This window comes from Pelophylax lessonae (genome assembly GCF_965119305.1).
Source record: "Pelophylax lessonae genome assembly, chromosome: 1".
In the NCBI taxonomy this organism is placed as follows: Eukaryota; Metazoa; Chordata; class Amphibia; order Anura; family Ranidae; genus Pelophylax; species Pelophylax lessonae.
In genome coordinates, this window is record NC_138768.1 from 459,200,206 (window position 1) to 459,215,471 (window position 15,266).

The following is a 15,266-nucleotide window of genomic DNA, read 5'->3' on the forward strand; positions in this document are numbered from 1 at the left end:
AAATCATTAGTAAGACCTCATCTGGAATATGCAGCTCGGTTTTGGGCACCAGTTTTTAAAAAGGATATCGGGGAACTGGAGAAAGTGCAGAGAAGGGCAACCAAACTGATAAGAGCCATGGAGGAGCTCAGCTATGAGGAAAGATTAGAGGAACTGAATTTTTTCTCTCTTGAGAAGAGGAGATTAAGGGGGGATATGATCAACATGTATAAATACATAAGGGGTCCATAGAGTCAACTAGGTTTTGAGTTATTCACTTTAAGATCAACACAGAGGACAAGGGGGGCACTCTTTACGTCTAGAGGAATACAGATTTCATCTTCAAATACGGAAAGGTTTCTTCACCGTAAGAGCTGTGAAAATGTGGAATAGACTCCCTCCAGAGGTGGTTCTAGCTAGCTCACTAGATTGCTTTAAAAAAGGCCTGGATTCTTTCCTGGGTGTACATAATATAAATGGGTACTAATATTTATACGGTAGGTAAAGTTGATCCAGGAAATATCCGATTGCCTATCGGGGGATCAGGAAGGAATTTTTTTTTTCCTGTTGTAGCAAATTGGATCATGCTTTTCTGGGTTTTTCGCCTTCCTCTGGATCAACTGCGGGTATATGATTGTGTATATGGGATTGTATGGTTGGGTTTTCTTTACTGTTTTTGTTTTTTTGTTTTTTATTGGCTGAGCCAGATGGACTTGTGTCTTTTTTCAACCTGACTAACTATGTAACTATGTATAGTATATGTTATGTGGAATGTACAGTGTAAGCTGTACTTGGTCTGTTCAGAACGAGACTATGGTAGCACAATACTGCACAACATAGTGTTGCAGTTCAGTATATAACAAACTCCCTTCCAGGATAGCACCCTGCCATGGCCATCATATATACAGTACAATGGTAAAGTGGTTGTAAATTTAAACATTTTTTTCTAAAATAACAAGCATGGTATATATACTTGTCCCCAACATCCTCTTCTGGTATTCCTGCCAGCGCTCCCTGCTCCTCCTCTTCTCGGTGCACCACCATAGGTAGCTGCTACCCATGGGGGCGCACCTGCTGGCTCACTCCTGAGCCAGACTGTGTGCATCTATAGAGAAACACAGCGTGACTTTACCCCATTCCCCCCACTCTCTCATCACAGGATAAGGCCCATACACACGGGCCGAATATCGGCTGGTTAAACAGAAACTGTACCGTGTGTACACCAGCCTGTCCTGTCCAAATCAGTTCGTTTTGATACTGCACCGTGGTGAAGAAAGAGATACAGCTTGATGCATTTATGAACTTTATAAGAACTTTATTTTCATGGATGCAGTCACTATGAGCATGGTTGTCATTTACACCATCTAGCACTTCCAGCATTTTGGACTGGACTTATGGGTATATATTTATTTATAAGTTTATGCAAGCGCTGCTAGTGTAATTGCTGTTCATTTGTTTTATGAGCATTATTGCACCTTTTATATTTAATAAATCAAGTGCAGTATGCAGTACATTTTTTCCTCTCATAATGACCAGTTGAACACACCTCTGTAGGGTATAAATAGGTCACAATAAAAGACATGGAACATGTCTATAGCAGTTTGTATTATTTACATTGTAAAAAACATTTACAAAATTTTATGCAATTTTGGTTATGTGGGGATTTACAGGATTGCAACTTGGATGTATATGAACGCCTATTAAAGAAAATATCTGTTATTTTTTTCATAATCAAGTAGTGTCCCGTAACCAAATGTAGTGTTTGCAGCTGGGCTGTAGCAGACTGAGCTTTGTTTGTGTTATCTGTAATACTTGGGTTTTTCCTAAACCCAGGACATTGATTGCTTTTGACTGTTGCTGTTGTGTGATTTCCAGTAGTTAAAGGGAACAGTTATTAGTTATTCACTTATGAATATTGATTCTGCCTTGGCCATTCAATAAGTGGTTTATTTTAGTGATCAGGGCTGAGGAAGAGGATATGTATTTGGACTGGAGTGACCTTCTAGAAGGGTTCTTGCTTTTCAGACCCTTGCCTGGAAAGAATGTAGCTGGGAGACATCTCTTGCAACCCAAGCCTTTGCCCAGATGAAGAAAGCCAGAAGAAGTGCTTTGTTCTCATGGGGGGCCTAAACCAGGGCCTACAGAATCCAAGCTGGCCTGTGGCAGAGGTGTAAGAAACTAAAGCCCCGTACACACGCGTCGAAAATTGGCAGGGAATTTTCGGCCAACGTCCGATTTTCGGCTTGTTAGTATGATGCTTCCGACAACCAACTCCGACTTTTTGGCCGAAAAAAATCTGGTGTGCAGACTATAACATTTTTGTTGGCCGTCAACACAACGGCCGATTTTCGTGCAGTCAGTACAGATTTCGACAGGGAAAAATCTGATGAGCAAGTCTGGGCATGCTCAGTGAAGAAAAGACACAAAGAAAACAAACCAACACATGACATCACTTCTGAAGTAGAATTTTGTTGGCCGAGAAAATTCGTGTGCAGTCTAGGCATATTCCAACCAACAAACACAACTTGGACAAAAGTCGGACGATCGGTTGGCCGATAATCGTTGCGTGTGTACGAGGCTTATAAGGTGGCTGCCTGTCTCATGCTACAGAGTCTTAATTGGCCTATGGGAGAGGCTTAATAAACTGAAAGATAGATGATCATTTAGTCCCATAGAATTCTTGGACAAGTCTGCTTTGCTGAGGGATTTTCAACGCTGCCGTTTTTTGTATGTATCCTGTAGCCCTAATTCTCGTTTACAAAGATAATCAAGCAAACATTGTAAAAAGAAGGTTGAAGCTGTCTATTGACAGGGTGGGTCACCAGTAAGAAGGCTGGAGAGCTCACACAATTCTAGAAGCTCCTTTGCATGTATCCTGCAGGTGGTGTTTACCAAGCAGATTAGCTTCCTTCTAGAAATTCAAAATCTGTTTCTGATGTGAAATACATAGATTTTATTACTTATACTTGTATGACTCCTCCCATTTTAGCTGAGATAGATGCTTCTGGATTGTTTAGTCAGATAAAAGGCTGTCAACAAGTATGCAGCCAGCACTAGGCTTTCTTATAAGATAGCCCAGCATGCACTGCTACTGCTACTTTCTTAAAATAATGATTTTATAAATATAGGTACATTAAAGAGGTTGTAAACTCAAACCTTTTTTTTTTTTTTTAACCTGAAAGAAAAACACATAATGAGCTAGTATGCATCGCATACTAGCTCATTATGAAATACTTACCTTAGAACGAGCCCCCGCCGTGCCGCCCGCTTACCTCTATGACGGGCGACATGTTCAGTCGCCCATCTTTCGGGATCGCGGCATCCGGCCATCTGATTGGCCGGAGCCGTGGCGACGTCACTCCCGCGCACGCGCGAGCTGATGGTCACGGCACGGTGCTCTGAAGGAACGGCACCAGCGGCCATCCCTTCAGAGTGCATGCGCCTGTGATGTCACTGGCTGCCTGTAAGGTAAATATCTCCTAAACGGTGCATGTTTAGGAGATATTTACAGTACCTATAGGTAAGCCTTATCATAGGCTTACCTATAGGTAAAAGTTGCAGAGGAGGATTTACTTCCTCTTTAACCACTTAAGCCCCGGAAGATTTTACACCCTTCCTGAACAGGGCCTGGTCCCACAAACAGAGCTTTCTTTTGGTGGTATTTGATCACCTGTGCGATTTTTTGATCATGCGCTATTAACAAAAAAAGAGCGTCAATTTTGCAAAAATAACAATATTTTTCACATTTTTTTATATGAAATTCCCCAAAAAAAATGTAAAAATCTAAATTTTTTAACATTTTAGGCCAATTTTTTTTTACCATATGTTTGGTAAAAAAAATCGCAAAAAGCGAATTTTGATTGGTTTGCGCAAAAGTTATTGCGTTTACTAACAAAGGGAAAGATCTTTGTCATTTTTGTTGTTTTTTTTTGAACGCATAATGGCGGCGATCTGCGATTTTTTTTTTGCGGGACTGCGACATTGGGACGGACAGATCGGACCCTTGACTGACATTTTTTACACTTTTTGGGTTATCAGTGACATTACTACAGTAATCAGTGCTATAGATATGCACTGTTACTGTAAAAATGACACTGGCAGTGAAGGGGTTAACTGTATTGGAGAGGGAGGGATTAAGTGTGTCCTAGGGGCGTGTTTCTAACTGTGATTGGGTGTGGCTTGATGTGTAAGAACAGTGATCAACGGTCTTACATAGTAGAACCGTTTGATCACCATTCTTACACAGGGAGAACTGACAGGCGGCTTTGTTTACACTAGCCGCCTGCCTTTCTCCCGCTGTCACGGACGATCGCGAGTGCCCGGCGGACATTGGGACCACCGGGCACACGGGCGGGGGGTCCGTGACTGAGCGGGAGCGGGAGCGCGCATCCGGCGGCACGCGCTCGCTCCCAAAACCCATACAGGCTAGCGACGTAGCCCTACGTTACTCTGCCTGTTAGGGGCTGACTGCCGATGTAAATAGTCGTGCGGCAGTCGGCAAGTGGTTAATAGAAAACATCAGTTTATACAATTGAAAACTTAAAAAAAAAAAAATAATAATAAAATTGACCAAAACTCACCCCTTCAAGAAAATTAGTAGTTTCTAATAGTAGAGCACTTTATTTCCCTAAATATAACCTAATAACAACATTTTTGCAATTTCGGAAGCTGAAAAAGTATCTGGACAAATTTGATGATTGCCAGACAAACAGAATAACTTGCCGTCAGTGTTTGACCATCTTTAAAGAAAACATGTTGTCACAGCAACACAAACATTGCCACTGTTTAACTATGCATGGAAATGCAGGTAAAGATCTCAATCTAAATATCCATATCTGCAGACTTGTTTAAGGTTAGTGATTCAGAGAATATTTATTATAGCAGCCAAATAACTGGCATTCTTAGAAGGGTGTCAACCATGGCAGCTCCCACATTCTGTCATGACAGGTCCGAGTGATTGTGACCCTTTCACCAACTTAAAATTTCAGGTAAAAGCACGAAACTCAAGTATTTAAAATGCTTACTTAGTGTTTTCCATACTTATTTGTATTTATTTGAAAGTTTGACTACTGCTGAATTGTCAATTCCTATTAATGGTCTCCTTGCATGTCATAGTCCTCCCGTCTTCTTGAAGTACCCAATTACTGTTTGTACTTGCCCTGCTTCTTGACCTCTCCCTTCATCTCCCTATATAAACTATTATGTAGCTGCTACAGGAGGAGCAAAGGAGAATCCTTGTAGGGTGTCACTTGAGTGAAAACTCTGAATATGCTGGGAGAGGGATGTTGGGCGCTTGTGCCAGAAGAGTGGACACCAATATAAACAGCCAGATGGTCAGAGGCTGTAACGGACCAGACTTCACTGATGATGCTATAGTTCAGGGCAGCTCTGGCAGGCAAAAGAACGGAAAAATCCCGCTGGCAACAAAAGAAGAAAAGCAGGCGCTGCTGAGTGTAGCAACAAATTTATTACTGACAATAAAAATAGTTACTCATATCATAGTATTCTTATGTCCATATTCCATTGTGTATATGCTTCCTGGGTTTGATCTTCCGTGTCCCGACCGGCTCGCAGCCGGGAGATGACGTTTCAGGAAGCTTCACAGAGGAGCTGGTTAAAGCGGAAGCCGCGGTGGACCGCAAGCTAACCGGAAATGACGTAACGCGTTTCGGAGCATGCGTACTAGGCTCCTTCCTCAGACGTAAAAAAAATACTATGATGTGAGTTACTATTTTTATTGTCAGTAATAAATTTGTTGCTACACTCAACGGCACCTGCTTTTCTTCTTCTGAGTATGCTGGGGCTGCTGACATCACATCCAAGATAATGGTAACCAACAGCAGTCTCAGGGCTTTTGGATGTCTATCCAAGGGGGGGTTTACAGGTAACCATCATGCATCAAATTTGTTAAATATACATATAATCTGATGAAAGATTTATTTTAAAAAGAATGATCTGAGGACAGGGACCCTTTAAGCTCACTAGGAGTCAGAAAGAACCATGCAATATTTGTGCTGCTCCCCAACTGACAGTTATGAATTCTGAGGAGTAGGAAGTGGGCTACACATGACTACTATTTTTCTTCATTATCCTATACATGTATGAGGAGGTATAGGGACCCTTAAATACTAGGGGTCTATATATGTTTTTATCCAAGATTCACACAGCTTTCACCCTAGATTTACACACCTTTCAAATCAGATTCAGTCAACATTGTGTGAAAATGTTTATCAATAGACCCCTAAGTGTTTTGTCCCCAAAAGGTTTTTTTTTTTCCCCAAAGGCACAATATAGCTACTTTATGTTACCAGCTTAGCTGCAGATAGTGCTTTTCAACTGTTTCATCTGTACATTACCCACCACAAGCCACCCCATTCCCAGCTGCCCAGCTGCTAAGTACCCGCTTTGAAAGTTGTGTGTCCATCATAAAGTTGTGTACGTGTTTCTCAGCTTTGGTGAGTTCCAACTTTCTTGCAACAACGGCAACAACCAGAGCTGTGCAGCCTGCACCCTGTGGAAGGAAAGGAAATACTCACTGCAAACATGGAACAAGAAGAAAAAAAATAAAACATAAATTGAGATAGAAATTAGACAAGGATTATGTGGTAGGATCTAGGGTACTACAAGGATGAATGAAAGGAAGGGACGACAGAGAGAAGCAGAAAGACAATGGGGAATGAATGATGTGAATGCAGCTCAATTGTCTTACCATAATTCCAGTTAGTAGACAGACTCCCTTTCCACAATATGTGTTAGGCACCATGTCTCCATAGCCAATTGACAGGAACGTTATAGAAATCAGCCACATGGCACCCAGGAAGTTACTGGTCACCTCCTGTTTGTCATGGTACCTGCCGGGGAGAGTAAAGAGAGGAATAGCAGAGTAAGTTAGTCTAGTAGGGGAGGTTTTTTTTTTTTTTTTTTTTTCTAAATTCTAAAAAGCCTGTCATGCAGCATTTTCAAGTGAATGTAGTATAGGCTGGATTCCTCCAACCTCATTTGATGTCAAAGATAACGTGCCCATACTCTGACACCTCAAGGGTTTAAAGCTCAGTCCTGCAGTATTGCTTGTTCAAAGAAATGTCTTTCTCTAGGACCCAAGTGAACTAATATTTCATATATTAAGTTTTGCAGTTTAATTATTTTATTTCCCAGAAAGAGTTGAATATTAATCAAAACATTATTTTTTATTAAACTAAAGGATGCAGAAATCTAAAAAATCTTTGCTAGGAAATTAAATTAGGCTAAATTAAATGAAGGCAAATTACTACCAAGTGTGTCTTCTGAGTTTAGCCTGTTGATATTATTAATCTACAACCGGTGTCTCCAAAATTTCTGAAAAAATAGCCAGTTTACTATCCTTCAGACTTTGAGGGGGCCGGACTGTGGCCAGAATGAATAGAAAAATGCCCTGGTATCAATGGGAGTAAAGAATGCCCCATCATTGGTACCAGTGAAAGGAATATTACCCCATTGTTAGTATTAGAGGAAGAAACAGTGCCCCATCATTGGTGTTATTGGGAGGAATAGTGCTCCATTGTTGATATCAGAGCAAGGAATAGAGCCCCATCATTGGTGTCAGTAGGAAAAAGAGTGTCTCATTGTTGGGGTCAGTGGTAGGAATAGTGCCCTATTGTTGGCTCCAGCAGCAGGAATAATGCCCCATTGTTGGTGTCGAAGAAATAGGGCCTTGTATCAGTGGGAGGAATAGTGTCTAAAGAGCCTGATAAAGAAAAGCTAAAGGCCACAGTTTGGAGACCACTGATCTTGAGGGATGCTGAAGAAACATGAACATCTAGAGGAGTTGGTGGAAAATAATGAACATCTAGAGCAGGGGTCTTCAAACTTTCTAAACAAAGGGCCAATGTACGGTTCTTTAGACTTTAAGGGGGCGGGGGGGGGCAAACTGTGGCCAATGGAAGTAGAAAATGTCCTGGCATCAGTGGGGGGTAAACAATGCCCCATCTTTGCTGTCAGGGAGAGGAATTGTGCCCCACTGTGTCACTGGGTAGGAACAATAATGCCTCATCGTTGGTGTCACTGGGAGGAACTGTGCACAATTGATGGTGTAATTGGGAGGAATTGTGCCCCTTCATTGGTGTCAGTGGGGGGATTATGCCCCATTGTTGGTTTCAGAAGATGAAATATTACCCCCGGGCCACAGTTTGAAGACTACTGATCTACTAAATTTCTAAAAAATATCTGTACTGTTTAGGTGGTTATAAAACCAAAAGTACAGTGAATGACTATTAGAGAATTTTCTGGCTGCATCTACTACTTTAGATATTTTTCCTCTGCAGCTTCGGGTGTTACTTTTAGCCTCCACAAGAGACTGTAATCATACAGTATATTTTCCATAAATGTGTGGGGGCACTTTACATAGAATCTGTCAGATGAATTGTACAATGTAATAATATTTTTTCTCTTTTCATGCTGAATAATTGTATTCAATGCTCAAGCAAATGTAAAGCATTTTCTTTGGCACTCTAAAAAAACAGGAAGGCATAATATAGGCAGAATCGGGGTGTCCAAACTTGTGAGAATATAGTTATTAGTGGAAACAGCAGGTTCCAAGGCATTCTGGTTCCAGATAACAAGTCCAGAGGCCCAAAAGGGATTGATTGGGACACTTCTTAAGCAGAATGCAGTGCAGAGGTAGCGATCAAATAATAAACAATTCGTCTTCAGGTCACTGGACCCAGACACAGAGTGCCATAGGACTTTTCACGCCATTCCATCTGACAAGTTTTTTGTAGACACTTCAAATTTGTCCTACTACTCTGTCACAATTTTCTATTTTTTTAAGCATTAGTTTAGGTCTGCTTTACTTACACCTAAAGGAGAATCTACACAACTGGCTGCTCTCGGTAAAAGTGCCAGATATTTAATGAACACCTCCAAAAACTGCTGATCTTTCATCCCTGGAAGTTTAAGTGGTTTCTGCAGTATCTTGTCTGCTCTAAAATATCCTGCAAGTCTTGTGAAGTTGCCGAAAGATTTAACCCCATTATCAACATTATTATTAGAACACTTTGGTCCTAGTAGGGACAAGTTGTCTTAGAAAATGGACACTGTGGAGCACATCTTTCGGGCACAGAGGTGCTGCATGACCTAAATAAATAATTGTATTTTAGGACTGAGCCTTTAAAGAGTAACTCCATCTTTTTAATTGTGTAGCCAAGACAAAGCAGCAAAATAACGAATGTAAATAATAATCATTGCATATTTAGTTCCAGGGGTCCACTGTCCCAAGCTGAGAATATTCAGAGTTTGTTTTGCCTAGATAATGACTACTATTTACAGAGTTTATAATTTCACTGCCCTGATATACTGTATCAGTAGTTGGAAAGATGGAGTTATACTTTAAACATGACCATGCTCACTGCATGCTTTTAAAATGAGCTTTTCTTACTAAGTTCTCATATATGGGTCATGAGCGAAGTGGGCAAAGAAAATTGAATCAAAGCCCTCACATGCATGCCGCAGACATGTGGCATGTAAGGGTCATGCTTAAGCACATGGATGGTAGGCTATACTGCATGCTGAAACCATCCGGGAACTTCATGACTTGCAAAAGTTCCCTCATCCCATGGAACCAGGTGATATGGGTTCAAGTGCCATTTCCAGATGGAAACAAAAACATATAAAAAATGTCAACCTCTGATGTATAGATTTGAATTCCCATTATTCTTACATTTTTTAGTCCATTGGTTCTTTTCATACCAGCTGCAAAACTGGTAGAGTCTGCGTATCAAGGCAAAGAGATGCAGATTGATGGCAGGCCAATTTTATTACAATGTTATTTGGAAATAAAAAAAATGGAAAAAAAATGACACTGCTCGATAATCTTATTTAATAGTCTTTAAAGTGAAGCCTATTCGTTTTTTTGAAAATCTATGCATTTATAGTTCAGCACTACAAAATGTACTGTGTTTTTGAGCCTGATTAAGAGCTTGTGTTGAGAAGCAAGTCAAATTCAGAATGCTTTTATGCTGCAAAACAGTTTTCACAGCTTTAAACTGATTACATCTAATTACAACGTACTTCTGTGGTACATATGAGTAGTTAGTAGTTGCTTTGGGCTGCTTTTTAGTTGTTTTGAGAGGCTTTTGAGCTGTTTCCGAGCTGCTTCAAATCGCCTCTGAAATGCTTAAAGCTGTTTTCGCATGAAGAAGTAAAGCATTTCAGAAGCAGGCAAATGCCCATGTCCACAAACAGTTACTAAATGGATGTCTTGTATTTCCATTAAGATACTGATTAGAGATTTGTATTGTAGTACTATATTCTAAAAGCTTCAAAAAAGCCAACTAAAAATGCACTTGGTAAAATTTGGATTATTAAAAATCTCCACAACTTTCTAATCTGTTTTTTTTTTTTTTATTGCCTTTGTATGTCGTTTTGGTAAAACCATGTATTTTTTTTCATGTCCCATCCTGTTCTTAGACAAGAACATTAATCTTTCAATCAGTGGCGGCTGGTGCTCAAAATTTTTGGGGGGGGCGCAAAAAGAAAAATGTAATAGGTATTGCTTCGCGCCAAAAAACGCAGTAAAAAAATTGCGTGACTTTGAAGCTGTGCCCCCTTCAATGCAATGAACACTGTGCTGTGCCCCCTTCAATGCAATGAACACTGTGCTGTGCCCCCTTCAATGCAATGAACACTGTGCTGTGCCCCCTTCAATGCAATAAACACTGTGCTGTGCCCCCACAATGCAGAGTTCAGCGTGCGAGCCCCTTTCAATTCAGAGCGCCACAGCATTGTCCCCAATCACTGCAGAGCACCACAGCATTGTCCCCAATGATTGCAGAGTGCCCACAGCATTGTCCCCCAATGATTGCAGAGTGCCACAGCATTGTACCCCAATGATTGCAGAGTGCCACAGAATTGTACCCCAATAAATGCAGAGTGCCCACAGCATTGTACCCCAATGATTGCAGAGTGCCCACAGAAGTGTACCCCAATGATTGCAGAGTGCCACAGAATTGTACCCCAATGATTACAGAGTGCCACAGAATTGTACCCCAATGATTGCAGAGTGCCACAGCATTGTACCCCAATGATTGCAGAGTGCCACAGAATTGTACCCCAATGATTGCAGAGTGCCACAGCATTGTACCCCAATGATTGCAGAGTGCCCACAGCATTGTACCCCAATAAATGCAGAGTGCCCACAGCATTGTACCCCAATGATTGCAGAGTGCCCACAGCATTGTACCCCAATAAATGCAGAGTACCCACAGCATTGTACCCCAATAAATGCAGAGCGCCACAGCATTGTACCCCAATAAATACAGAGCGCCTCAGCATTGTACCCCAATAAATGCAGAGCACCACAGAATTGTACCCCAATGATTGCAGAGTGCCACAGCATTGTACCCCAATGATTGCAGAGTGCCACAGAATTGTACCCCAATAAATGCAGAGTGCCCACAGCATTGTACCCCAATGATTGCAGAGTGCCCACAGAAGTGTACCCCAATGATTGCAGAGTGCCACAGAATTGTACCCCAATGATTACAGAGTGCCACAGAATTGTACCCCAATGATTGCAGAGTGCCACAGCATTGTACCCCAATGATTGCAGAGTGCCACAGAATTGTACCCCAATGATTGCAGAGTGCCACAGCATTGTACCCCAATGATTGCAGAGTGCCCACAGCATTGTACCCCAATAAATGCAGAGTGCCCACAGCATTGTACCCCAATGATTGCAGAGTGCCCACAGCATTGTACCCCAATAAATGCAGAGTACCCACAGCATTGTACCCCAATAAATGCAGAGCGCCACAGCATTGTACCCCAATAAATACAGAGCGCCTCAGCATTATACCCCAATAAATGCAGAGCACCACAGAATTGTACCCCAATGATTGCAGAGTGCCACAGAATTGTACCCCAATGATTGCAGAGTGCCACAGAATTGTACCCCAATGATTGCAGAGTGCCACAGCATTGTACCCCAATGATTGCAGAGCGCCACAGCATTGTACCCCAATAAATGCAGAGTGCCCACAGCATTGTACCCCAATGATTGCAGAGTGCCACAGCATTGTATCCCAATAAATGCAGAGCGCCACAGCATTGTACCCCAATAAATGCAGAGTGCCCACAGCATTGTACCCCAATAAATGAAGAGTGCCCACAGCATTGTACCCCAATAAATGCAGAGCGCCACAGCATTGTACCCCAATAAATACAGAGCGCCTCAGCATTGTACCCCAATAAATGCAGAGCGCCACAGAATTGTACCCCAATGATTGCAGAGTGCCACAGAATTGTACCCCAATTATTGCAGAGTGCCACAGCATTGTACCCCAATGATTGCAGAGCACCACAGCATTGTACCCCAATAAATGCAGAGTGCCCACAGCATTGTACCCCAATGATTGCAGAGTGCCACAGCATTGTCCCCCAATCAATGCAGAGTGCCCACAGCATTGTCCCCCAATAAATGCAGAGTGCCCACAGCATTGTCCCCCAATCAATGCAGAGTGTCCACAGCATTGTACCCCAATAAATGCAGAGTGCCACAGCAATGTACCCCAATAAATGCAGAGTGCCACAGCAATGTACCCCAATAAATGCAGAGTGCCCACAGCATTGTCCCCCAATCAATGCAGAGTGCAGCGTGCGTGCTCCCTTCAATTTAATGCACTTACCTGGCGGCGGCGGCGGCGGGTTCTTCCCTCCTCGATCCAGTTCGTCCTCTCTGCGGCGGCGGCGGCGGGAAGGAGAGCGGCTTCTCCCTCGTCCTCCGAGCGGCGGTGACGGTGAGTGACTGACTCACGCACCGGCACCGCCCCCATTGTGACGTCAGGGATCGGATGTCCTGGATGATGATTGGTCCAGGCTGGAGATTGGACCAATCACAGCCAGGATATCCGAAAGTGGGGGTGTCCAATCGCAAGGACTTGCCATCGAGTTACGCCCCCAGAAGGCTGCCGATCGGCGCCTCTTCTGGGACGTAACCCCACCTCCCCCTAGCCACCACTTCCATTACAAAGGCCGGCGAACCCAATTTTTTTTTTTTTTTAAACTTTATTTGTTCGCTGTCATTTTTTTTTTCTTTTTTTTAGGGGTAGGGGGGCGGCGCCCTGGCGCCCGCTATGCACGGGCCGCCACTGCTTTCAATGGTGACTTGGTCAAGGCGTTGATGCTACTTGTGTGGATATATATGCTAGAGCATCTTCATGATACTCATAAGAATTGAAGTGGCTTGGATAAGTTATGTCTTCAAAATTACAGATGTCCATGTCCAGTTGAACGTAGCTAACAACTAGATATCTTTTGGGTAAAATTTTGACAAAAAATGCATTATGAGAATGGCCATTCTAAGTTGCTTCAACAATTTTACATACAGTAGTAGACATGTTTAAACTTTTTATTAGGATTTTTTTTAACAATTCATTCTAATCTGATCAGTTCTCAAAAGGGACCTGTAACTGATTTTTAATTTTATCTGTGATCCTGCAGGTAATAGACCTCCTGCCATAGGGTGAAAACTCACTCATTGTACTGTATCTATGGAGTAAGCAGTGTTGTCACCATAGGCTGCTCTCTTGATTTGGACTACAAACCCTTCTCCCCTCATCTCTATCTATTATATAAGGAGGAATGGCGGTGATCTGCCATTTTTGTTGCGGGACTGCAACATTGCGGCGGATAGATCGGACCCTTGACTGACATTTTTGACACTTTTGGGGGTACCAGTGACATTACTACAGTAATCAGTGCTATACATATGCACTGTTACTGTAAAAATGACACTGGCAGGGAAGGGGTTAACTTTATTGGTGATGCAGGGTTTAAGTGTGTCCCTAGGGGCGTGCTTCTAACTGTAAAGGGGTGTGGCTAGTGATGTAACCACAGAGACATACGATCTTACATAGCAGGATCGTATGATCTCTGCAGTTAGATCAGGGAGAATGACAGGCGGCTTTGTTTACATTAGCCGCCTGCCTTTCTCCCTCTGCACCAGGAGATCTCAAGTGACCGGCGGACATCGGGTCCGCCGGTCACACGCGCGGACATGTTAGGGAACGAGCGGGGGCGGGAGCGCGCCTTCAGCGGCGCGCGCTCACCCCCTAGAGGCTCTCAGGCTAGCGACGTAGTACTACGTCACTTTGCCTGTACGGGGCTGACTGCCGCAGTAAATATACTGTGGGCGGTTGGCAAGTGGTTAAAGTGAACCTGTGCCCAGAACAATGACATTAAAAGATTGCTTATGATTTGCCCCACAGTATCTGCAGCTTGAGAGGTCAATGATGGTTTGTTTTAAAGTACTTTTACTGCTTGTTAGGAATAGGAATATACATGAATGATCACAGTCTGGGCACAGTTTCACTTTACAATGTTAGAAAAGTGGAACTTCTGGTAAAGTGGATTAAGATTTTTGGCAGTAGTAAGGGCTTTGATAGACATGTGCAATTTGTTTCGATCCGGACATATTTTTGGTTATTCAGAGATTCAGGTGTATCCGAATCTCCGAATGAAATAGCAACGAATTTAGTTAAAATTCTGTTGACCCCAGCCCATTGTGACGTCAACGATCCAATATGCCCTTGGTCGATGATGCCACAAGGGGTGGTGCCACCCAGCGATGCCACTGGGTTGTCCCGCCCATTAGTTATTCAAAGGCTGTCAGACTGCGGAAGCCTTCATTAGGACTGGTGTTTTTTTGTTTTTTTTTAGTCGGCGGTGGGGGTCGTGATGGATGATGGATCTACATTGGGGGAAATTTTTTTTATTGAATCGGTCGATCAGTTTTTGGACCAATCCGAATTCGATTTGTTTGACAATTTTGGAATTCCTTAGCAAATGGATAAACTAAACAAAATTTTATGAAACGAAACTAAACGAATTCCAAAATGAATCAATAAAATGAAATTAGTAACATAACGAATCTGTCCAAAACGAAACAACTTTTTCCCTTCTGCATATGTTTAAGCTTTAATGGCATCTTGTAAAGAGCATTATTTTTACATGTGGTCATTCATATCAGTACACAATGGATTCCTTTGACAAAACCAAACAAGAAAAATTGGTAACCTTGCACAAAAACATTCTTTCTTTACGTTCATTATTCTGAAGGGATAAAAGCTATACTTTGGTTGGTTTGGCCTGAAATAGGATCATTATGTAACATTATAAATATGTTACAATGTCTTCAAAGATTATTTCTCTATTTAAGTGTATTTAACATTTTAAGTAAACTACAGGAATGACTTTTTTGCTGCAACAAATTCTCTGTGGGTTTAGTCACTTTATGTGACAACATAACAAGGATA

General features: G+C 42.2%; 1 protein-coding gene across 3 annotated transcripts in view; it reads right to left on the reverse strand.

Moving 5' to 3' along the window:
- Nucleotides 1–15,266, reverse strand: part of KCNN1 (potassium calcium-activated channel subfamily N member 1) — a 210,662-nt gene that overhangs the window by 43,232 nt on the left and 152,164 nt on the right. For all 3 annotated transcript variants that reach the window (XM_082266734.1, XM_082266733.1, XM_082266732.1), the window contains exons 5-6: nucleotides 6,689–6,830; nucleotides 6,380–6,490 (exon numbers count right to left, since the gene is read on the reverse strand). In XM_082266734.1, coding sequence (XP_082122860.1) covers nucleotides 6,380–6,490; nucleotides 6,689–6,830 — 253 coding nt within the window. The remainder of the gene's footprint in view (nucleotides 1–6,379; nucleotides 6,491–6,688; nucleotides 6,831–15,266) is intronic.